Source organism: Macaca thibetana, chromosome 15 (genome assembly GCF_024542745.1).
Source record: "Macaca thibetana thibetana isolate TM-01 chromosome 15, ASM2454274v1, whole genome shotgun sequence".
Taxonomy (NCBI): domain Eukaryota; kingdom Metazoa; phylum Chordata; class Mammalia; order Primates; family Cercopithecidae; genus Macaca; species Macaca thibetana.
The window spans coordinates 14,112,603-14,135,293 of NC_065592.1; the positions used below are offsets into that span (position 1 = coordinate 14,112,603).

The 22,691-nt window shown below is 46.2% G+C and overlaps 3 protein-coding genes across 7 annotated transcripts in view; 2 read left to right on the forward strand and 1 right to left on the reverse strand.

Annotated features, from left to right (window-relative positions):
* ARPC5L (actin related protein 2/3 complex subunit 5 like) overlaps positions 1-14,475 on the reverse strand; it is a 360,768-nt gene extending 346,293 nt beyond the window's left edge. The window contains exon 1 of the mRNA XM_050760625.1: positions 14,472-14,475. The gene's annotated coding sequence lies outside the window, so the exon portion shown is untranslated. The remainder of the gene's footprint in view (positions 1-14,471) is intronic.
* NR6A1 (nuclear receptor subfamily 6 group A member 1) overlaps positions 1-19,222 on the forward strand; it is a 254,335-nt gene extending 235,113 nt beyond the window's left edge. For 3 of the 5 annotated variants that reach the window (XM_050760609.1, XM_050760607.1, XM_050760611.1), the window contains 6 exons: positions 933-1,087; positions 2,759-2,986; positions 4,944-5,198; positions 14,478-14,599; positions 16,775-16,927; positions 18,855-19,222. In XM_050760609.1, coding sequence (XP_050616566.1) covers positions 933-1,087; positions 2,759-2,986; positions 4,944-5,198; positions 14,478-14,599; positions 16,775-16,927; positions 18,855-18,943 — 1,002 coding nt within the window. In that variant the 3' untranslated portion in view covers positions 18,944-19,222. The remainder of the gene's footprint in view (positions 1-932; positions 1,088-2,758; positions 2,987-4,943; positions 5,199-14,477; positions 14,600-16,774; positions 16,928-18,854) is intronic. The other 2 variants (XM_050760608.1, XM_050760610.1) reach the window with 1 other exon arrangement.
* The window catches only part of PSMB7 (proteasome 20S subunit beta 7), a 396,085-nt gene that overhangs the window by 204,010 nt on the left and 169,384 nt on the right, over positions 1-22,691 (forward strand). The window lies entirely within an intron of this gene.

The window sequence follows — 22,691 nt, forward strand, 5'->3', positions numbered from 1 at the left end:
GTTCTGTTTTCTGTACTTTTGGTGTTGTATCCAAGAAATCACTGCCAAGACCAGTTTTATGAAGATTTTCCCCTGTGTTTTCTCCAAGGAGTTTTATAGTTTTAGGTCTTATATTTAAATATTTAATCTATTTTGAGGTTGACGTCTGTGAACGGTATAAGGGTTCGACGTCTTTTGGGGGGTGGGGGCAGGGCACGTGGATGTAGTTTTCCCAGCACTGTTTGTTGAAGAGAGTATCCAAAATGTGGTGGTAGAAAGCCTCACAAAGGACATGACATTTGGGGTTTTTTTGTTTGGTTTTGTTTTGTCTTCTTTTGAGACAGGGTCTTGCTCTGTCACCCAGGCTGGGGTGGGTTAGTGCGATCATGGCTCACTAGAGCCTCAGTCTTCTGAGCTTAGGCCAGAATCTCCTGCCTCAGTCTCTTGAGTAGCTAGGACTACAGGCATGCACCACCAGGCCCAACTAATTTTTCTATTTTTTGTAGAGATGGGTTTCACCATGTTGCCCAGGCTGGTCTTGAACTTCTGGAACTCCCAAAGTTTTGGGATTACAGGCATGAGCCACCATGCCTGGCAAGAGGTGACATTTGAATTGAATCTTAAAGGACAAGTAGGAGATTGTCATTGAGGAGTGGTGTTTCAGGGTTAGGAAAGAATAGCCTCAAGGACAAAAAGGAGTTGAAAGAACCTCGAGGCTTCATGGCTTGAGAGTAGTATAAATGAGTAGGAGGAAGGCCACGAAGGGCCATGGTGCCAGGAGGAAGGAAGGCACGCTGTCCTAAGATTGGTGAGAGGCCCGGAGTATGGGGATCGAGGAGAGGGAACCTAGGTTTCTGGGAAATACTATGAGATTTAAATAAGCTCTCAGTCCTGAAGAAAGAACAGAGAGTGTCTTGAGCACCCATCTAACATGTCTCAATTCCTTGTCAAAGATATCAGAAGAAGAAATCGAAAGGATCATGTCTGGGCAGGAGTTTGAGGAAGAGGCCAATCACTGGAGCAACCATGGTGATAGTGACCACAGTTCCCCTGGGAACAGGGCTTCGGAGAGCAACCAGCCCTCACCAGGCTCCACACTGTCCTCCAGGTGAGCTTTAAGGCAAACCCATGATCATCATCTAAGGATCCCCCACCAAGGGGAGACCCACAGAAAACCTCTGGCTGAGTGTCCCTGCCAGGCTGTCTCAGCCATTGTACTGTTGCTCCCTCAGACTCTTGGAGTAGGGGTCAGGATGATTGAAAACAGTGTTTCCCAGCCCCTTTTATGCTAAAGACCTTGAAAATGTCAGTGGTCTCTTCTGCAGACTGATAAAGTGCTGTAGCTTCTATCCATGCCCATGTATTCTTCACCTAACAGAATAACATTTTTAATGTAGCCATTTTCTCTCGTTTATTTTATCACTGAAATAAACCTTTTTGACAGTTTTGAATTAAACTATAATTTCTCTGCCTCACAAGAGTCAATGTTTTTCACTTTATAAATTTTAAGAAACATTGAAGACTTTTTAAGCCAGTCAGATTTGCTGCTATCAGAGAATACAAACTTAGAAACTCTTGGTTCAAGCATATCTTTAGTTAGTTGTCAAGTGTGAAATAGAGCCTTCAGCTGTTAGGGAAGGTTTCCTTTCCCCAGAAACCTTTCTTATAGGATATAAATTGACAAACTTTTTCTGCAAAGGCCAGATAGTAAATATTTTCAGCTTTCCGGGCCTAGTGGTTTGGAGCTCAGCTTCTCCATTCTGCCTTTGTAGTGTGAAAATAACCATGGCCATGGACAGTATGTGAACCAGTGAGCATGGCTGTGTTCCAAAATAGGCAGTGGGCTGGATTTAGCTTGCAAACCAAAGTTTGCCAGCCCCAGTTATAGGAGATACGCTTAGGCAAAAGCTGGAGGATTTTTTTTTTCTTAAGAGATGCCAGGCATGGTGGCTCACACCTGTATTCCCAGCACTTTGGGAGGTCAAGGTGGGTAGATTGCTTAAGTCCAGGAGTTCAAGACCAGCCTGGGCAATATGGCAAGACTTTTTTTTTTTTTTTTTTAATTAAATACTTTTTTTAAAAAAAGAGATGAAGTATTGCTATGTTGCCCAGGCTTGTCTCAAATTCCTAGCCTTAAGTGATCCTCCCACCTCAGCCTCCCAAGTAGCTGAAACTGTAGGTGCACACCACTGTGGCTGGCTTAGTTTTTTTTTTTTTTAATTAGTTGATAGAGTGGTTAGCTTTCTGCAAGAAAGAAAAGGAAGGCAAAAATCTACCTTTCTCTTCATATTTAATTAAAGCTTTTATCCCATTCAGGTGTCCCTTAGTTTGTTCCTTCCTTGGACTATTTAGGGGGTTGTTGCTGCATGCCGGGTTCCTTGCTAGATGCTGGATTTGTTTTGTAGCCAGGCACTTAGCCTGTCTGTGCCTTAGTTTTCCTAGCAGTAATATATATACCCACTTTGCCATCTGTTAAAAAACTGTCCAGACATGGCACCTATACAAAGAATTCATTCAACCAATATTTATTCATTACCTACTCTGCCATGCACTTAGTGTCCAGTGGTGACCCCGACATTCATATACCCATAGAGTCTTTGTCTCACAGATGGGAATCTAGTAGGAGAGACATGAATTTAACTATTAATTATGCCCCCTGGCTTGATGAAGACCCAGACCTCATGGCCAAAGAATACCTAAAGTCACCTTCTGGCTCACTTCCTTTGAGTAATTACTAGACTTGCCATGGCTCTGTTTGATGCAAGACTTTTCTCTCCAGTAGGTCTGTGGAACTAAATGGATTCATGGCATTCAGGGAACAGTACATGGGAATGTCTGTGCCTCCACATTACCAATACATACCGCACCTTTTTAGCTATTCTGGCCACTCACCGCTTCTGCCCCCACAAGCTCGCAGCCTGGATCCCCAGTCATACAGTCTGATTCACCAGCTGTTATCAGCCGAGGACCTGGAGCCACTGGGCACGCCCATGTTGATCGAAGATGGGTGAGTGAGCTCCGCCCTTCTTGGCCCCTTGCAGTCTCAAAGTGTCCTGACCCCACACCCACTCGCGTCCCTGGCTGCTATACCCGTGGCTTCAGAATGAGTTGGGCGAATAATGACTCAAGCATCAGGGGACAAATCTGTGCTAATCTTTGAAACCAGTGATCCCTTATTTTTTCCTTAAGCATCATTTCTCATAGAGTTGAGGTTACTTTCCAGTTCCTGTGGAATTGAGATAGAAGGGCCTTTGTTTCTGCTTGGGCCTAGTTAAGCCAGGTCCTGGCATGGGTCGGAGCACTTCCGTGATAGAGATGAGCAGTAATTCTGGGGATAGTCATATATCCAATATAGGCTCCTTCACAAAGCCCTAGCTGGTTGTAGCCTGTCTGCACCCCTCACCAGCATCCCCATGGCTAGCCTGGTGGCACGTGACCACTTTAGGTGCAGACTCGAGTGGGTGGAAGGAGTATTCTTCCAGTCTTTAGTCAGCCGTATGTGAGGCGATGATAGTTCAGCCTTCGGGCCTACCCATTGCTGCATCCATTACTCCTTTGGCCTAGAGCATAAGCGAATGTGTGTTACCAAGCTTAGACCTCCAAGGAACATACACTGAGATTTCTTAAGCTAGTCTCCAGTTTCAGAAGAGGAGATTAAAATATCTACCCACAAGGAGGTCACACAAACCCTTTATAAATCTGGATGTAGGAAGCCGGGCGTGGTGGCTCATGCCTGTAATCCCAGCACTTTCGGAGGCCTAGGTGGGCAGATCACAAGGTTACGAGTTCCAGACGAGCCTGGCCAACATGATGAAACCCCATGTGTACTAAAAATACAAAAATTAGCTGGGTATGGTGGCCGCGTGCCTGTAATCCCAGCTACTCAGGAAGCTGAGGCAGGAGAATTGCTTGAACCCGGGAAGTGGAGCTTGCAGTGAGCCGAGATTGCGCCACTGCACTCCAGTTCTGGGCGGCAGAGCGAAATTCCGTCTCAAAAAAAAAAAAAAATTTAGATGTAGGAGTGTGAGGAAAAGTCTCGGCAAGGGGCCTTGAGCGGAAGGAAGCTGAAACTCTTGGGTCTGTGGGTCTGTGGTCTCAAAGGCCCCTTTTATTCCAGCTTTAGCTTAAAGGAAAGGCTGAGCAATGCTGGTTCCTGAACTCACCACCAGGGGGTGGACTGAGAGCAGAAAAAGCTTCTGAACTTGTTCTGTTCTCTTCAGCGGTCTGGATGTGAGGCTTATTTTTGTCCAGTTCCTTTGTTGGGTGGGCATCAGATCCACCCCATTAGAGTTCCATTGCCAGAACTTGAACAGGAGTGACTGGGATTTTCTCTAAGACATGGAACATTAGAGAACACCAACAATAAAAGTCATATTCCCTGACAATTGGACACGTTTCTCTCTTTTTTTTTTTTTTTTTTTTAAAGACAGTCTTGCTCTGTCGCCCAGGCTGGAGTGCAGTGGCACGATCTCGGCTCACTTCAACCTCTGCCTCTCAGGTTCAAGTGATTCTTCTGCCTCAGCCTCTCGAGTAGCTGGGATTACAGGCATGTGCCACCACACCCGGCTAAATTTTGTGTTTTTAGTAGAGATGGGGTTTCACCATGTTGGCCAGGCTGGTCTCGAACTCCTGACCTCAAGTGATCCACCTGCCTTGGCCTCCCAAAGTGCTGGGATTACAGGCATGAGCCATTGCACCCAGCCAATTGCACACATTTCTAAGTCTCCTTTCCCCTCAGCAGCCTTTCCTCATCAGACCCACCTCTCCAGCCCTGAGCTTGCTGTGCGCCTCAGCCCTCCCCCTTTATCAGAAAATCACACTGAATGGAACTGGAGACCTGTGGGCATGGAGCAAGGGAGCCCATTGCCAGAGTCCCTTTGTGCCCTTGGGACTACCTTTTCTCTGTACCCTCATCCTCACCCTCTGACCAATGGAAGTGATTTTCCCCTGTCCCTGCCCCTCAGATACGCTGTGACACAGGCAGAACTGTTTGCCCTGCTTTGCCGCCTGGCCGACGAGCTGCTCTTTAGGCAGATTGCCTGGATCAAGAAACTGCCTTTCTTCTGCGAGCTCTCAATCAAGGATTACACGTGCCTCTTGAGCTCCACATGGCAGGAGCTAATCCTGCTGTCCTCCCTCACCGTTTACAGCAAGCAGATCTTTGGGGAACTGGCTGATGTCACTGCCAAGTACTCACCCTCCGATGAAGAATTACACAGGTGAGGGCTCCTGGCTGGGGAGGAAATACCAAACAACCAAACCATTGTCATCTCTGTAAGGCTGAGTTGCCTGGCCCTTCAGAGGATAGAGGATAGGCACTACACCACATAGGCCTGGATTTGAATCCTCACTCTGCCACTCATTAGATTTGTGACCTTAGCCAAGTCTCTGATCCTCAGGTTCTGAACTGGTAAAATGGAGTGATAACGGAATTTCCCCAGTAAGATGGTTGTTAAGAATAAATTTTTTGTATTCAAGCTTAGCAGAATGCTAAGCTGTAGTTTTTTAAAAAATTATTTTTTGAGACAGAGTCTCACTCTGGCACCCAGGCTGGAGTATAGTGGCATGATCTTGGCTCACTGCAACCTCTGCCTCCCTGGTTCAAGTGATTCTCCTGCCTCAGCCTCCCAAGTAGTTGGGATTACAGGTGCCTGCCACCACACCTGGCTAATTTTTGTATTTTTAGTAGAGACAGGGTTTCACCATGTTGGCCAGGCTGGTCTCAAACTGCTGACCTCAAGTGATCCACCCGCCTTAGCCTCTCAAAATGCTGGGATTACAGGCATGAGCCACCACACCCAGCTGATCTTTATTATACTTGGGTTACTGAGATAACACATCCAGGAAAAACAAAAATGTAAATTCTGCCTACAAGGCAAGAGGGGCTTTGAACTGGAATTTACAATCCAGGAAAAAGACCTAGGGGTCATTTTGGTACCTATAGTGTGCCAGGCACTAGGCTAGATTTGTTTTTTTGAGACAGTGTCTCTGTCACCCAGGCTGGAGCGCAGTGGTGCGATCTTGGCTCACTGCAAGCTCCGCCTCCCAGGTTCACGCCATTCTCCCGCCTTAGCCTCCCGAGTAACTGGGACTACAGGCGCCCACCACCACGCCTGGCTAATTTTTTGTGTATTTAGTAGAGATGGAGTTTCACCGTGTTAGCCAGGATGGTCTCTATCTCCTGACCTCGTGATCCGCCTGCCTCGGCCTCCCAAAGTGCTGGGATTACAGGTGTGAGCCACCGTGCCCGGCTTAGGCTAGATATTTTTAATTGTCTTCTTTCTTTCTCACAGCCTCCAGCCTTATAGGTGGTGGTGTGCCTATTTTACAGATGAGAAAACTGAAGTTCAGAAAGAGACTTCCCCATAAGGGTTTGGGATTTGAATCCAGAGCCTTAGATTTGAGCATATGCCTGCCTGCCTGAAAAGCTTAGTTTCTTTGAGTCCATATGAGATGTGGTGAGATGTTGAAAGCATAGGACTAGAAGACTGAGCTGTTCTCTTTGTCATTTTCTGGCATAAAATTTTATCTCAGCTGGCCAGTATCCTTATAACCTCCTTGTCCAGAGTGGGTAGTCTCCCTGCTGTTCTGGGGCCTGTCCAAGCACACTTTTTACTCATTTACTCTGCAGACCTGGAGCACAGGGCAACCATATTTTCTGACCCCTAAAATCAAGACAAATGATCTGCTGAGATGACTTTCTGCCTTGTTAATTAATCCATATGAAAAGTCTTATAGCCAGGCATGTGGCTCACACCTGCATATCCCGGCACTTTGAGAGGCCAAGGCAAGTGGATCATCTGAGGTTGGGAGTTCGAGACCAGCCTGACAGACATGGAGAAACCCTGTCTCTACAAAAATTAGCCAGGCATGGTGGCGTATGCCTGTAATCCCAGCTACTCGGGAGGCTGAGGCAGGAGAATTGCTTGAACTTGGGAGGTGGAAGTTGCAGTGAGCCGAGATTGTGCCATTGCACTCCAGCCTGGGCAACAAGAGTGAAACTCCGTCTCAGAAAAAAAAAAAAAAAGTCTTATAATGCTTAATTCGTAAATAGACATTTCAATAAATGACCTTTATTGGCTAGTTCAAAAGTCATGGGATTCCAGGGCACCAAGAAGAAAAGAAAAGGTGCCCCTGGCTGGGCGCGGTGGCTCACGCCTGTAATCCCAGCACTTTGGGAGGCCGAGGTGGGTGGATCACGAGGTCAGGAGATCGAGACCATCCCGGCTAACACGGTGAAACCCCGTCTCTACTAAAAATACAAAAATTAGCCGGGTGTGGTGGCGGGCACCTGTAGTCCCAGCTACTTTGGAGGCTGAGACAGGAGAATGGTGTGAACCCGGGTAGGCAGAGCTTGCAGTGAGCCGAGTTCGTGCCACTGCACTTCAGCCTGGGTGACAGAGCAAGACTCTGTTTCAAAAAAAAGAAAAAAAGGTGCCCCTATCCATGAAAGCTGGAGAGGGGAAAGTAGCAGCTCTTACACTTTTCTTCACAGAACTGGAGTCCATCTCCCCCTGCCACCCAGTTGTGGCATAAAGACAAACCAAGGCTCAAGCAGAGAACAGTGCTCCAAGACTTGCAAGGGCCCTTTGCACAGCTAGGGGAGGGGGGATTCAGCTTGCTGACCCTCTGTGCTTGTTTTCTAATATTTCCTTATTAATGATGCTTACTGGCTTCAGGGTGATCTATAAATGACAGAGTTTTGAACCCAGCTGACACTCTGTCTGGTAAACAGAGCTATCTGATTTTGCAGTTGACCTAACCCCTTGTCCAGAGCCTCTAATTCATTGTTTCCATCAAATTCCTGTCTCCTGCTGCATAACTCTGCTCCATAGGGGTGTTTGGATAGCAGTCAGTCTGCTCTGATGCTGTCAGGGTTTGCAGAGCTGGCCCAAGGAGCCCAGCCTCTCTGGGTGCCTGGAATCTACCAGTTTAGCCTGGGACTACAGGATCAGCCTTTGGACTCCACTCCTGAGTAATGGGTTTGCCCAGGCCCTCTGCAGGCAGGGAAGGGTCACTGGCTTTACAGGGTTCTCTTTGGCTTTGAGCTTCATAAGGCATCCCACTTCACTGTAGCCAGGCCCTTAAGCCCCAAGACCAAGGCAAAAGTCAGTAACAGCAGTAGTGAGGAAACTTCCTTCCTTGGTAGGAATTTTTCTAATCAAGGAGGATCTAAAGCTGTACTGTCCACTATGGTAGCCACTAGCCTCATGTGGCTTTTAAAATATAAATTTATTAAAAATAGAAATGTAGTTCTCATTTGCACCAGCCACATTTCAAGTGCTCAATAGCCACGTGGCTACTGGCTGTTAGTACAAATTAAGATCATTTTTATCATCACATAAAGTTTTATTGAACGTTGCTGTCTTTAGAACGTGTGTTGCTGCTGAGCTGTCAAGTGGGTTCTGAGAAGAGGAAATGGATTTGTTGTTGGCCTCTACTGTGGAATCCATCGATGGAAAAATAACAGTTAAACTTCAACACATTAGTTCTGATTCCATGGCCATTTACTAAGTATCGTGTGTTTTGTGGGGAGGAAGCTGGGATCACAGGTGATGCAGACATGGTTTCTGACTCAGAGTCCGTATCCTTGATTTAGGGGACTGGGAGGCAAAAAGAAGCAGATACAACGTACAGTGCAGGGTTGTGTTGGTGGAGATGACGGGGCATCTGAAGAGAACTGTACAAGCATAGACCGAGGAGTGAGTACGTCTGTTCGCAGGGTCGGGGAAAACTTGAGAGGAACAGACATTTGAGCTGCACCTTGAAGTGGGTATTTCTAGGTACATTGTAGAGAACAGGAAGGTAGGAGATAACACAAAGTCCTAGAAGTTAGAGATCCTGGATGGTTGCTATGTGCAGGGAATCAAAAGCAATTCTGTGGATTTAGTACCCTAAAGAGAATGTATCTAAGACAGAGAAATGAGGGGAGAATTGACTAGAGAGAAAGATACAGGCAAGGCAGGTCATGAAGGTGCTCAAATGTCAATCTAAGTAATTTGGGATTTGTTGTGTAAATAGTATTAAGTCTTGGGAAGTTTTTAAGTGGAGGAGTTACACAGGTTGCATTTTAGAAAGATTTCTATGGCAATAAAGTTCAGGATGGATTGGCGTGGACAAGACTGGAGCATCGTGGCTGGGTAGGAAGGAGGCTGTTCCATAGCCCAGGTAAAAGAGAATAAGATCTGGACAAAGCAGCAGTGACTGTGGAGACAGAGAGGGGAGCACAAAGCCAAGAGATGTCAAGGAGATAAAGTCAGTGGGACTTCAGTGAGTGGAAAATGTCGGAGATGACTGCTGAGTTTTTGGACTAGCCAGGCAGGTGCCTTTGGACTAGCCAGGCAGGTGGGCACCAATTTTCTTAGCCAGGATGAAGGAGCAGGGAAGAACAGGATGGGAGATGAGTAATGAGTTTGGTTTGGGTGTCTGTGGAGTCTGAGATGCATGTGGAACTGCTTAGGACGTCGTAGGAAGTGGAAGAACCTCTGGAGTCAGGTTAACCACTGGAAAGCAGTAACCTCTCTGCTAGAAACCCAGGTTGTGGAGTCTGTAATTGGCCATACCACTCTCCTACCTTGCCTGCTACTGCCTTGCTCCCACTCCCCCAGATGGCCTTTACTTCTTCACAACTCTTGAGTGCAAGTGAGTTCCTGCTGTCATGGAAAGGCTTTTCCCAGATGATACATGATCACCTCCTTTTTCTCTTCTCAAATATTGAATCAAATTTATGGTGCCCATATTCCTTAATCAGACTGTTATCAGACAGTGAACCGGGTGAATTTGATTTAAAGCAGATTGTAGCACCAGCCAGTGACTGCTCCTGGCCCTAATCAAGACTCCTGTCAAGAGAAGATGCCTTGAGCTAGATGGGCTTTAATGGGCACTTCTATCTCAGCACCAGCTCCATTTCTGCCAGATCTCTGGAAAGTGGCCTCCCAGCTTCCCTGCCTAACTATAAGGCTTAGGAAACAGGCTTTTATTTTTGCTACAATAATGGGAGAGATGATGATGATGCTGTTTGTAGTGATAACAGCTAACAATTATGCCAAATTCTGTCTTAAGTGCCTTACATATATTATCTGTTGAATTCTTAATGCTACCTTGTGTGACTGGCACTAATATTATCCCTGTTCTAGAGATGAGGAGCATGAGGTTGAGAGAGGTGAAAACTAAAGGCTACAAAGCTAGAGAGAGATGGAGCTAAGTTTATCACCTGTGTCTGTTGTGCTCCAATGCCCAGCCTCTTTAACATTGCCTTATACTAAATTCTTATTTTCCCAGAGCATTTTCAGAAGGTTTGACTTTCTGGAATTTGTCCTGAAACTAGTCTTGGTTTTCATCTTGGAGTCTGTACATGGGTGCTGAGATGGCAATTTCTCTAAGGTTGTGGCTGATGGCCACTCCTGGGGGTAGGTGCATTTAGATGAATGAAAAAGAGACAACTGAGTCTCTCAGCCCCCTTAATGGGACATAACTTACATAGTGTCAGTTTGAATTGCTGACTGAATGGTCCAGTGGTTTGGGGGATCCTGGCAGGAATGTTTTCCTTGTCCCAGCATGCTTGTGTAATGGGAACCTAGAAGAAGAATGGGTGTGTTTGTCCAACTTTCTGGCTTTGAATGCTGATAATTTGTAGACAGTGAATACAGGGGCATTAAAACTGGAGTGGGCAGATGTGGAGGAGGCACGGCTACAGGCAAAGGCAGGCCCATGGAACAGAGAACAACTTTGTTTATCAAGGGGTGGGATGCGGGGTGTGGAGGAAAGCTTTGCAGTCAGGCAGTGGAGACTGAGTGGGGGCTGCCGGGCTAGCTGCCAGCCCCCACCACTACTGGGGGTCCATGGTGGCTGCCTGTTGGAGGAATTTTGGAAAAGAGGGATGTGCTGTCCCAAGAGAAAGGGCAGATCAGGGCATATGGACAGGCCAGGCACTTGGGAACTCCTTTGTGTCCCTCAGGTTAAGAGTCAGCCAGGAACAGGTTTGGCACTCCTGGCTAGGGATCTGGCTGATAGCCACACACCTGCAGGGTCTAGAGTGCCAGAGTGAACACTTGGGGTAGGGGGTTGCTGATTAAAGGACAGAGCATTATCTTTGCTTGCTACATACTCCGCCACCAGACAGATGCTGACACTGCCTCTCCCCTTGAGTCCTCCTTTTTTATGCCCTGCCCCATTTCATCCCCACCCCTCCAGGCAGATACTGAAAGAAATTGGCAATAAAGAACTTTTTTTCCCACTCTCAAGAACATAAATATCCAACAGAGTGCTATGATGAGGAGTGGTCTTCACTCCCAGGCATACCGCCTCCTGCAAGTCAGCATCCTGGAGGTACTTGCAGGGACAGTTCTGTGCACTGTAGCAGACCTGACAGCCTCCCAGGGCTGGGCCCTGCTCTGAGTTACGGTGGGGACACAACTCCTGAGGTCCCCTGTGGTAGTATGTGGTTAGCCTTTTCCAGGTAGCAGCTAAGAACAAGACAGGATCAAGGGTGGGCAGTGTAGTGCTGAGGAAAGTCCCTATGCTTGGAATTAGAAAACCTAGGTTTGAACATTGGCCTCATCACCACTACCATTTACTTCCCGTGCAACCTTGGGGTAGCCACCTCTTTTTCTGCTTCCTCATCCCTAACATGGTGGTGATACCATGTATCCTTCCAGGTTATCAGCAAGGTAAAGTGTAAGAATGCATATGAAAAAGCCTAATACATAATAGAGACTCAGTAAATAACTCCCTGAGCCTTCATTTCCACATGTGAACAAAGGGGGTTATGATTTGTATCCATTCTGTGAATTTATTGGGAATATCAATAAGATTAAATGTCTGTAGAATACTTAATGTGCCTGGCAGGTAGCAAACACTCAACGAATGGTAGAATGGTAGAAACGGTATTATAGATTGGTGGTTATTGTGGTTATTCAATATGAATCTATCGGCCAGGCTGGGAACATATCAGTAAAGTTGTAAAAGCCATTGGGCCAGGTACAGAGAAACTGAGTCAGCCATAGTAGCTCAGATCAGCTAAAAGAATCCCCAGCTCATACTGGGAGCCATGCCAAGGCCGAAGGTCAGAGTTCCAGTTTGCATGTGCAGTCATCTCTCAGTATCCGTGGAGGATTGCTTCCAGGATCCCCATGGATACCAAAATCTACAGATGTTCAAGTCCTTCATATAAAATGGTGCAGTATTTGTGTATAACCTATGCATATCTTCCTGTATATTTTAAATCAGCTCTAGAATCTTTATAATACTGGATGCAATATAAATGATGTAAATGCCATGTAAATAGCTATTACATTGGTTTTTGGTTTGGGAGAGTTTCTTGTTTTTTTTTCTTTTTCGGGTTTTTTAGTTGGTTGGTTTTGTTTTGTTTGTTTGTTTGTTTTCGTGAGACAGGGTCTCACTCTATCGCCCAGGCTAGTGCAGTGATAACAGTCACAGCTCACTGCAACCTCCCATGTTCAGGTGATCCTCCCACCTCAGCCTCCCAAGTAGCTGGGACCGCAGGCATGCACTACCATGCCCAGCTAATTTTTGTATTTTTTGTAAAGATGGAGTTTTGCCATGTTGCCCAGGCTGGTAGCGAACTTCTGGGCTCAAGCAGTCTTCCTGCCTCAGCCTCTCAAGGTGCTTGGACTACAGGTGTGAGCCACTACACACAGCCATTATACTGTGTTTTAAAAATTTGTCTTTTTTATTGTTGTATTGTTTTTTTAAAAATATTTTGATGCAGTTGGTGGAACCCAGAGATATAGAACCCATGGATACTGAGAACTAGCTCTACCTGCTTCTGAGGCTCCCCTTGGTGCTTAAAAAGGGCAGGAGCCTCCGGCCCCAACCAGAGCCAGGCTTTCCCCAAGCAAGAGAAAGTATCCTGCTTGTCCAGGAAGCCAAAGCCTGCAAAGCCTTCAAAGTTAACACAGAAAACAGTAGATTCCAGAAAGCAATAGTTCATCCCCAGGTGTTCTGGGCCCTACCCAGATATAGGGCCTTCTTGGCCTGGCACAGGGCTGTCTTGCACAGATCTGAAGATGTCACCAGGAAGCAGGCCTGAAACTAAGCTGCTTCTCTTTGTGACTGAGCTGTATCTGAGGCCCATTTGGGACCCACTGCCCACTAGCCAGGCCACTCCTAGAATGACTCAGGCCAGACTTGACTGCGTCTTTTATAAACTCCTGCTTCCTGGTTAAGTGTTTGCCTGCTTGGTTTGATGGTATCTCCATCTCTGGTATGAAGTATACCCAAAACATTAATCCCCTGGGCTGGCCTAGCCTGGGGCTCTGTTGCCTAAAACTTGGACTTTCCCCAGAGAGCTCACTCCTAGACCCAAAGAAAGGAGCATGGGGCCTTTGAGTCTCCTCTGCTAGGATATACCACCTTAGATATTAGAAAAACCAAGGCCTTGGGTTCAGGTTCCAAATTCCTACTCTGTCACCAATTAACTGTGTATTTGTGGACCAGATCCCTCCCTTCTTTGAACTTCAGTTGCTCATCTGTACAGTGGTAATGATTATCTTACCCACCTCATAGGGTTGAGAGAATTAAATGTGATAATGCTCATGAAGTGCCTAGCACAGAGGATGGCGTGATATGGAAACTCAGTTAACATTTTCCTCCCTCCTGCGAAAGTCAGGGATGCCAATAAAAATTTTCACTATGCAGGTTGGGCACGGTGGCTCATGCCTGTAATCCCAGCACTTTGGGAGGCCAAGGCAGGCAGATCGCGAGGTCAGGAGATCAAGACCACCCTGGCTAACATGGTGAAACCCCGTCTGTACTAAAAATACAAAAAAATTAGCTGGATGTGGTGGCAGGTGCCTATAATCCCAGCTACTCGGGAGGCTGAGGGAGAAGAATCGTTTGAACCTAGAAGGCGGAGGTTGCAGTGAGCCGAGATCGCGCCATTGCACTCCAGCCTGGGTGACAGAGCAAGACTCCATCTCAAAAAAAAAAAAAAAAAAAAAAAAAATTCGCTATGCATAACCTCAGCTCTGCTGGAAGCAGTTAACATAAGCAAATACAATCAGCAGCTTTTTTTGCAGTGTGGCAGAGTCTCACATAGAGTCACCATGGCAGCTGCCATTGATACCAGAGACTGCATCTCAACAATAGCTGTATCTTAATAATGTTGTGTTTCTCCACATTTATATCCCAGACCTTCTTTGGCCCTTGTTAGCCGAAGAATGCAAGCATTATCATTTTGCAGAGGAGGACCTCAAAGCATAGGGGGGTCAGATGACCTTGCCAAGATCTCATAGCTTGTGTGTGATGGAGCTGGATTTGAACCTAGATTGACTCTACCTGACTTTGGGAAAAGCAGCTTGCATGAGCTACGTTGGCCTGTAGACAAAGCATGGATCTGCCTGTACTTCCCAAATGGCTTTGGATCCCATTTCCTCCAAGCTCAGCCTGTTGAAGGAGCTGTAGGAGCTCTTTGGCTGCCCTTTCCTGGCCCCTACTGGTATGACAACCAACTGTTAACACCTGTGTCTGTTCCCCAGATTTAGTGATGAAGGGATGGAGGTGATCGAGCGGCTCATCTACCTCTATCACAAGTTCCATCAGCTAAAGGTCAGCAATGAGGAGTATGCTTGCATGAAAGCAATTAACTTCCTAAATCAAGGTGAGTGGCTGGGGTAGGAAAACGGACCTTTGCGGGGGCCAGGGGGGTCGGTGACATTTGATTTGCCCTCCTGTTTCACCCCTCCTTACCCTCAGGACTGTCACACAGAATCCATCACACCATCTAGGTTTCAATCCAGGAAGACTTGTGCACCCCCTTGTCATCACCCTGACCCTTTATAGTACAGGGAATGCGGGAATGCTTTGGATTTTTTTTTTTCTCCAAACTGAAATGCCACAATCTCTATAACTCATAGAGGAAGGAAGAGGATTCGCTTTGTTTAGTCAGTTTTCATGCATTTGCACACAGACACCAAGGACAGTACGTGCGTCATTTTAAATATGTACCAAGTTTACCAGTGACTGAAGAAGAGCAGAGTGACTGATGAAACTATTGGAGATAAGGCCTCTGTAACAGGCTGGCAGTGGTTCTGACAGCCCCTTCAGGGCAGAGCAGGGGTGCACAAACACACACACACACGCGCATATCAAGCATGACTTTTAATTAAAAGAATGCTGGGCCGGGCGCGGTGGCTCACACCTGTAATCCTAGCACTTTGGGAGGCCGAGGTGGGTGGGTCACAAGGTCAGGAGATCAAGACCATTCTGGCTAACATGGTGAAACCCCGTCTCTATTAAAAATACAAAAATTGGCCGGGTGCAGTGGCTCACGCCTGTAATCCCAGCTACTGGGGAGGCTGAGGCAGGAGAATGGCATGAACCCAGGAGGCGGAGCTTGCAATGAGCCGAGATCGGGCCACTGCACTCCAGCGTGAGTGACAGAGCGAGACTCCGTCTCAAAAAAAAAAAAAAAAAAAAAAAGAATGCCGGATGTGATTTATGTGGAATATTACCTGCAAAGGGGCACTTGGCAGCTGCTGGTAAAACTAGTATAGGGAGGAGGGTTGTATTCTCTTTTTTCCAAAGGAGTAATGTGTACTCTGCTCCCATAGTGGCACTGGGTTCTTCTGCTGCCTGTGGCATTGCAAATGCCCTCGTCCTGTGTCCTGTTTCCAGTCCAGAGCTCCTCTTCTCTTGGCCTACTCTCACCCTACATTGGCCAAACCTCTTTGTACTTCTACACCATTCATGCATTTATCTGGTGTTCTGCATGTCTCCCTTAGGCCAAGCCCTGTGCTGAGCATTAAAGACATTGAAAAAACTTAGTCTCCAGGTCTCTGGCCTCAAGAAGTATACATTCTGATGGCACTTGACATATTACTTGTGCCTCAGATGGGGGGAGAACAGTAGCAACTTCTTGAAGGAGGAGAAATCTGAGCTGAGCCTCAGAGGGTGGGTAAGATTTATATATAGACATATATAGCTCTCTTTATGGGTGGGTAAGATTTATATATATACACATATATAGCTCCCTCTCTCTATATATATATAGAGAGAAATCTATGTAGAAAAAATGGAGGGGCCAGGCACAGTGGCTCAGGCCTGTAATCCCAACACTTGGAGAGGCCAAGGTAGGAGGATCACTTGAGTCCAGGAGTTTGAGACCAATCCAAGCAACATAGTAAGACCCCATCTCTACAGAGAATTTAAAAAATTAGTTGAGCATGGTGGCACACACCTGTAGTCCTAGCTTCTCAGGAGGCTGAGGTGGAATCATCTATTGAGCCAGGAAGTCGAGGCTACAGTGAGCTGTTGATCGTACCACTGCACTCCAGCCTAGGTGATAGAGTGAGACCCTATCTAAAAAAAAATGGAGGGACAGCCCAGGAGGAAGATTAAGAACAGAAGCGCATAGGAGGTGGGGTGTGTGTGTTTGTGTGTTACAAACCTGAATGTGTAGGTATCAGCAGGGTTTCTGATTGGTTCCAGCAAAGGGCAAATTTAAAGATACTGTAAAGGATTAATTTGGAAAGGTAGGTTATTCAGTCATTTGTTTAGTATTTTCTCGTATTCGCTGGTTGTTTTGGGAGTTTGGTATGAAGTTGAGAGAAGCCCTAGCCCTCGAGGGGCTCTGTCTGCTTATTGTCCTCTGTATTTTTTTCGTCTCTTTCTTATTTCTCTTCCCTTACGCAGAGCTTAGTTCCTCCCTATCAGAGAAGATCCGCTGTTGTGAGTGTTTAGTAACTTAGTTGAAAGATGCACATATATAAGGAGCTGGTGTTTCTTCCACATTAGAATGCCCGTGCCATTCCCTGTATGTTTTTTTTTCCCACAGATATCAGGGGTCTGACCAGTGCCTCACAGCTGGAACAGCTGAACAAACGATACTGGTACATTTGCCAGGATTTTACTGAATATAAATACACACATCAGCCAAACCGCTTTCCTGATCTCATGATGTGCTTACCTGAGATTCGATACATTGCAGGTAACATTCTGGGTCTTGGGCTTCCAACCCTTCCTTGCTTCTCTTAGCTTGTGAAGGGAATGAGGCAAGCAGTGTTTTCAGAGTGCCCATTCCAGCCCATCACCAGCTGCATGAAAGAGTTCTCACCGTTGCCCTCAAAAAAGGTCTGTTATAATGAGAAGCTTGCATTCTCCCTAGAGAAGAGAAGTTAATTTCCTGAGCTCTTACGATGTGCAGGATACTTTGTGGCCTTATATCATTTAATCTCACACCAGTCTCTGCTGGTGGTTGGTGATATTATAGCCATTCTATAGATGAGGAAACAGAGGCTCAGAGTATCTCAAATTAACTTAATGCCTTGAATTGTGTACTTTAAATGAATTTTATGATACACGAATTATATCTCAGTTTTTAAGATTACCTTCATTTCACAGAATTGCCCATGAGCTTTGAGGGATCATTTATTTAAAGTGGTATCTTTAGCTAGGCACAGTGGCTCATGCCTGTAATCCCAGCTACTCAGGAGGCTGGGGAAAGAGGATCAGTTGAGGCTAGGAGTAAAGACCAGCCTGGGCAACATAGTGAGGCCTCATCTCTTAAAAAATTAAGATAAAATAAGAATAGGAAAAATAAAGTTTAAAATCCTGTATTTGCAGAGGAATTTTATGTATTGGGGGGTATGTGTATGTATGTATGTTTTTATGTGGTCTTGACCCCTTCTGAGCTTCCTGACATTTAAATAGGTCTATTTCAATATAGAATCCTGGCTTTTCTGGTTGTTGCTTTGCTTCATGTAGTAAATATTCTTGTTCTGGCTGTCCAGCACATACTGAGGGGCAGCTCAGAAATGTGACCTATAGACCAGGATTCTTCCTATAAAATTCAGCAATACAGTTTTTTAAATCAACATAAAAATTCTAGAGAAAGCAATACAATTTTAAAAGAAAAATATTTCAATCTGACAAGGGAATTTTTTTTTCTACTTCTTGGGCCACAAAGCAGTCTAGCAAATGTGATCTGGGCCTAAACTATTGGAATTTTGGCAATATTTTGACAGTTTGTCTCAGTATTTTCTAAGCTAGAGTTTACTACATGAGCTATTAAGCAGGGACTCTGTGAAGTAAAAGGAAGTCAACAATTACACACCACTCTCCTCCATAGAACTGAGTCCTCAGCCTTGGCGACACTTCCAGTCACCTGGAAAACTTAAAAAAAAAAAAAAATAAATGTTTGAGTTGCACCTGGAGATTTTGGTTTAATTGGAATGGGGTGGAGTCTGGAGATCAATCAGTGTTTTCAAACAGCTCCCCAGGTCACTCAGAGGTACGGTTTGGGAGAAGAAACACAGCCTTAGGTATTTACAAATTATATTAGCACACTGAATGCTCTGAGAAGCCCTTCAATCAAGAAATCTGTAAAGCTCTTTTAACCCTGAGTTTCTCAAATGTATTTGGCCTTTTACCCCCGCTCTTTTTTCCCCTAGTACTTTTATTAACCTATTAAACCATTCCGAAGTGTAATATTTTATAGAATATTACTTAGAAAATCTACCGGGGCTTGAGGGGGTGAAGAAAACAGGACAGAATTTTCTCAGACTACCTCTCAGTTTCAGATTCCTTGTCTATAAAATGAGGGTAAAAAGCAGTACACAGAAATAGTGTGAGAATTCAATAAGTTAATGCATTTAACCACCTAGAACAGAGTAAGTATTCCCTGAGCAGTAGAATGATGATGAGTTGGCACCATTACTAGGCTCCCTAGGGCACCCAAAAGGGTCTGGATGTTAGGATGTTAACACAGTGTGTCCGACCTTTGTGATACTCCTGGCACTTCTCTTGCCCCAGTCACTCAGCAAGGTGATACTGTCCCTCCAGCAGTCCAAGGAGGCTGACTTGCCCGTCCACTAGAGTGACCACTGCTAACTCTTCTTCTCCCCCTTTGTTCCCAGGAAAGATGGTGAATGTGCCCCTGGAGCAGCTGCCCCTCCTCTTTAAGGTGGTGCTGCATTCCTGCAAGACAAGTGTGGGCAAGGAATGACCTGTTCCCAGCGCCCTCCTCAGGCCAACCACAGCGCCTTGGGTGGGCAGGACAGGCTCTGGAGGAAAAAGCCGGAGAGACCAAGATGGAGTCTGTGGAGCAGCATTTCCCATTGCCTCCACAGCAAGAAGAGTGTTTGTTTGTTTGTCTGTTTTTTTAACCTCATTTTTCTATATATTTATTTCACGACAGAGTTGAATGTATGGCCTTCAACATGATGCACATGCTTTTGTGTGAATGCAGCCAATGCATTTTCTTACAGTTTACAGAATGTGAAGATGTTTAATGTTACAGTGTTGTCATTGTTTAGAAATAGTTCTTTTGTATTTTGAGGGAGAGGGTGGGATGGGGCTAAGATGACTATTTCCATAATGTTGACAAAGATGACTACCTCAATGGAAATGGGGGGTGTGGCCATCCCTACTTTTTCCACATTTTCTCAGCAGACTCACACATTTGTCTGTCAGAGAGCAAATTGCCTTTTTTAGCCACAGAATTGCCAGATAAAAGGGCACACTGTAAAGGGGCAAAGTGTTATTAGGAGATTTACTAAGCAAGGTTGGTGAGACGGCAACAGGGCAGGAGATGAAGATTGAGCCATGTCCTTTCCTTGGAAAGCATGCAAATTAAGAGAGTAGGGCACAGTGACCATATTTAAGGCAGGTATCCTTCCACCTAACAAGTCCTAAGGGCAGAAAAATTTCTGTTCTCACACATTGCTGCCCTGCTTACCCCTGCACCACCATCACTGTCTACCACTGTGAACTTTCCATCTAGGCAAAGTCCTGGCAATCAGTTGATCCACAGGACTCGCCTCCCAGCTCCCTTGGGGCCCCCAGCTACCTAGTTTCCTTACCTGGATCTCCTGAGGCCCACCTTCCTCCTTCCCGCTCCCTTACACATTTGACTTCCTATTGGCCCTTTGAAAAACCAGCTGTGCAGAATGCCATATTCTGAAGCCTGGTGCCCACTACTGATTTATTCTCCTTTCACTTTATTTCCTTCAGAGGGTAGTAGGGCAAGGCCAGACTGCAAAAAGAATAGACACTCCCCTTTTGAAATCTCCTGTTCCTCTCCCCTCCCCTTCCTACCATACCCTCAGGTCTAAATCCAAAAACTTCAGGCTTTTTTAAAAATACAGTGAGAAGGACCATTCATTCACCTGTCTGCTGACCAGAAATGTTGCCCCTAAGTTCTTCTCCAAGTTATCCTTTTCTCTCCAGAGTGAGACCAGTTTTCCTCAGGGACCCAGAACATAAAGCCCAAGGCCCAGAGTGGCCCAGCTGCCTCTTAGTTCAGCAGTGGACTGGCCAGCCAAGGCCTGGAGGGCTGGAGCCAGAAGCACCTGGACGGGAAGGGGGGCTTTAAACTACCTCAGGTTCCTAATGGCCCAGCTGCTACCTCTGCAGACATGGCCTGGACTCCTTGATCTCTCACTACCTGCCCCACCTCATCCCAGGACGTGTTCCTTACCCTCTTGACTTTGGCCAGCGCCACACCAGGTCTGTCTTGGAACTCTTTCAGGTGCTTTTCCCCTTTTCGCCTTAATGTAGCAGTTGTCCTGCCTACACCCAGGTACCTTCCACAGCCAGTGTGGCAAGCTGACCACTTAGTTGGCTGCATGCCTGGGTAGGTTGGAGGGGCCCACGGCACCTCCTTCTGCCTATTTAGTCAAAGGCTGTTTGCTCTCTCCCCAACTCAACCTAGTGAAGCTACCCAGGAGGCCACCACGTCGTGTGCATATTGGGTAGTCCGTGCCTGATTGTAATTGTTTCTTTCTGGTGAAATGTTACGGGTACCCACAGAGTGATGATTGTGGCCCTTGATGGATCTGAAACTCAGAGCGTGACTCCTCAATGCCATTTGCCCAGTTGCTCTGAGAACGAAGAGACATGTTCCTCAGGAAGAGCTCCAGCTGGCATGGTTTTCATGTCAATGGGAGGATTCTTGTGTGTTCGTGTGTATCTGTTCATTTCTAAGTTCATGATACTTGTTCCCCTGAATGTGTTTATCTAACCAACTAGATCACATTCTTTGGCCACAGGTCAGACTCTGAGCTGCTCTCCTCCAGATCAGGAAGGAGACACACATCACAGACCCTTTCTGTGAGACAGCTCCTGTGTACAGCGTCATTCTCTGCTGACGCCTCCATCTGTCCAATTATTACTTTTGAAATTGCTTTTCAAATTTAACATTTTACGCGTTGTGTTGGGTGTCAAAAGAAATTGCTCTCTGATGAGGCAAGAACATGTCTCTCCAACAACGTGGCATTGAACAGAGCAAGTTGTCAATGTGTGGAGTAGGGGAAGGTTCTGCAAGTTGCCATTGTACAAATCCAGTTTTACAAACGTTTGCAGCAGATTCCACAGAACAAAGAGCCCATTCATTGCCGAGAGCCCTGCAGAATCTCTGAGCCAAGTGGCCGTGTGTTCCAAGCTGGAGCCTGACCTGTGGACCATCTTTAATGTCTTCTGCACCAGTCCTTTTATGACATGGGCTTTTTTAAAACAGGGTAAAGTGAATGTGTTGCATTGCAAACTCAGGTATTATGAGGAGAAGGTAGGAGTGTAGCTAGCAGCGTGGAGACATTAGGTCATCCACTAGATGTATTTGTGAATTTGGTTTGAAGGACACAGAGGAAGGTTGGAGGGGGAGGTTTGGTATGTTTATTTTTTGCTTTCTTCCCATAATGTTTGGTTAACAGGTAGCCTTTTTGCTAGTGGAAAGAGAGAAAACTTGTACATGTTTTCTCTAATTTCTCTCTCTGCCCTCTCTCTGATCCCCAGCGAGCAAAAGCACTCACTTGGAGTGAGAATTTTGTTTTGTTTTTGTTTTTTTTGGTTTTTTTTTGAGACAGAGTCTCGCTCTGTTGCCCAGGCTGGAGTGCATGGAGTGATCTCGGCTCACTGCAAGCTCCGCCTCCCGGGTTCACGCCATTCTCCTGCCTCAGCCTCCCGAGTTGCTGGGACTACAGGCGCCCGCCACCACGCCTGGCTAATTTTTTTTTGTATTTTTAGTAGAGACAGGGTTTCACCATGTTAACCAGGATGGTCTCGATCTCCTGAACTCGTGGTCCACCCGCCTCGGCCTCCCAAAGTCCTGGGATTACAGGCGTGAGCCACCGCGCCCGGCCGAGTGAGAATTTTTATGCCATAAAAATACGACTCTGAAAGCTACGTGGAAAAGGAGAATCTCACCTCCTTACACTACGTTGAAACATGCAAGCCTTTTCCTCCCTGTCCTTTTTGATGTTTTCTTGTCCCAAGACAAAAGTTTGGCATCTTGGAACTTATTCATGCTCTCTGGCTGCCTTTGTAGACTTTTGGAGTCCCTTGCAAGGTTTGGTGGGCTTGCCCTTAATCTGGAGAAATTCCCCAGAATCTGTCTCAAAGGGCTCAACCTGGCTCAGAGGACACCCAGCCCCTATGCCCCACTCACAAAAAGAGGTGGGCAAACCCCCAGGGATAGGAGGAAGTAGGCAGGATCCTCCCTATCCTGTTCCCCAGAACCAGAGCAAGGAACGAGGAATCCTAAGGGTTTCTGTGGCATCACTGAATGTCACCCAGTCCACATCAGCCTGCCTGTCACCTGCCACCCTTTTTCAGGGAGGTGAGTACCTGCCGTGGTCAACCGTCACCAGATCCTTAAAATCCTGGGCTCAGTCTGAGCTAGCTGTGTTGCTCTGTTAACCATTTCCTACATTTGTTTGTTCATTCTGGATTTCCTGGGGGAATGGGACTGATGGAGA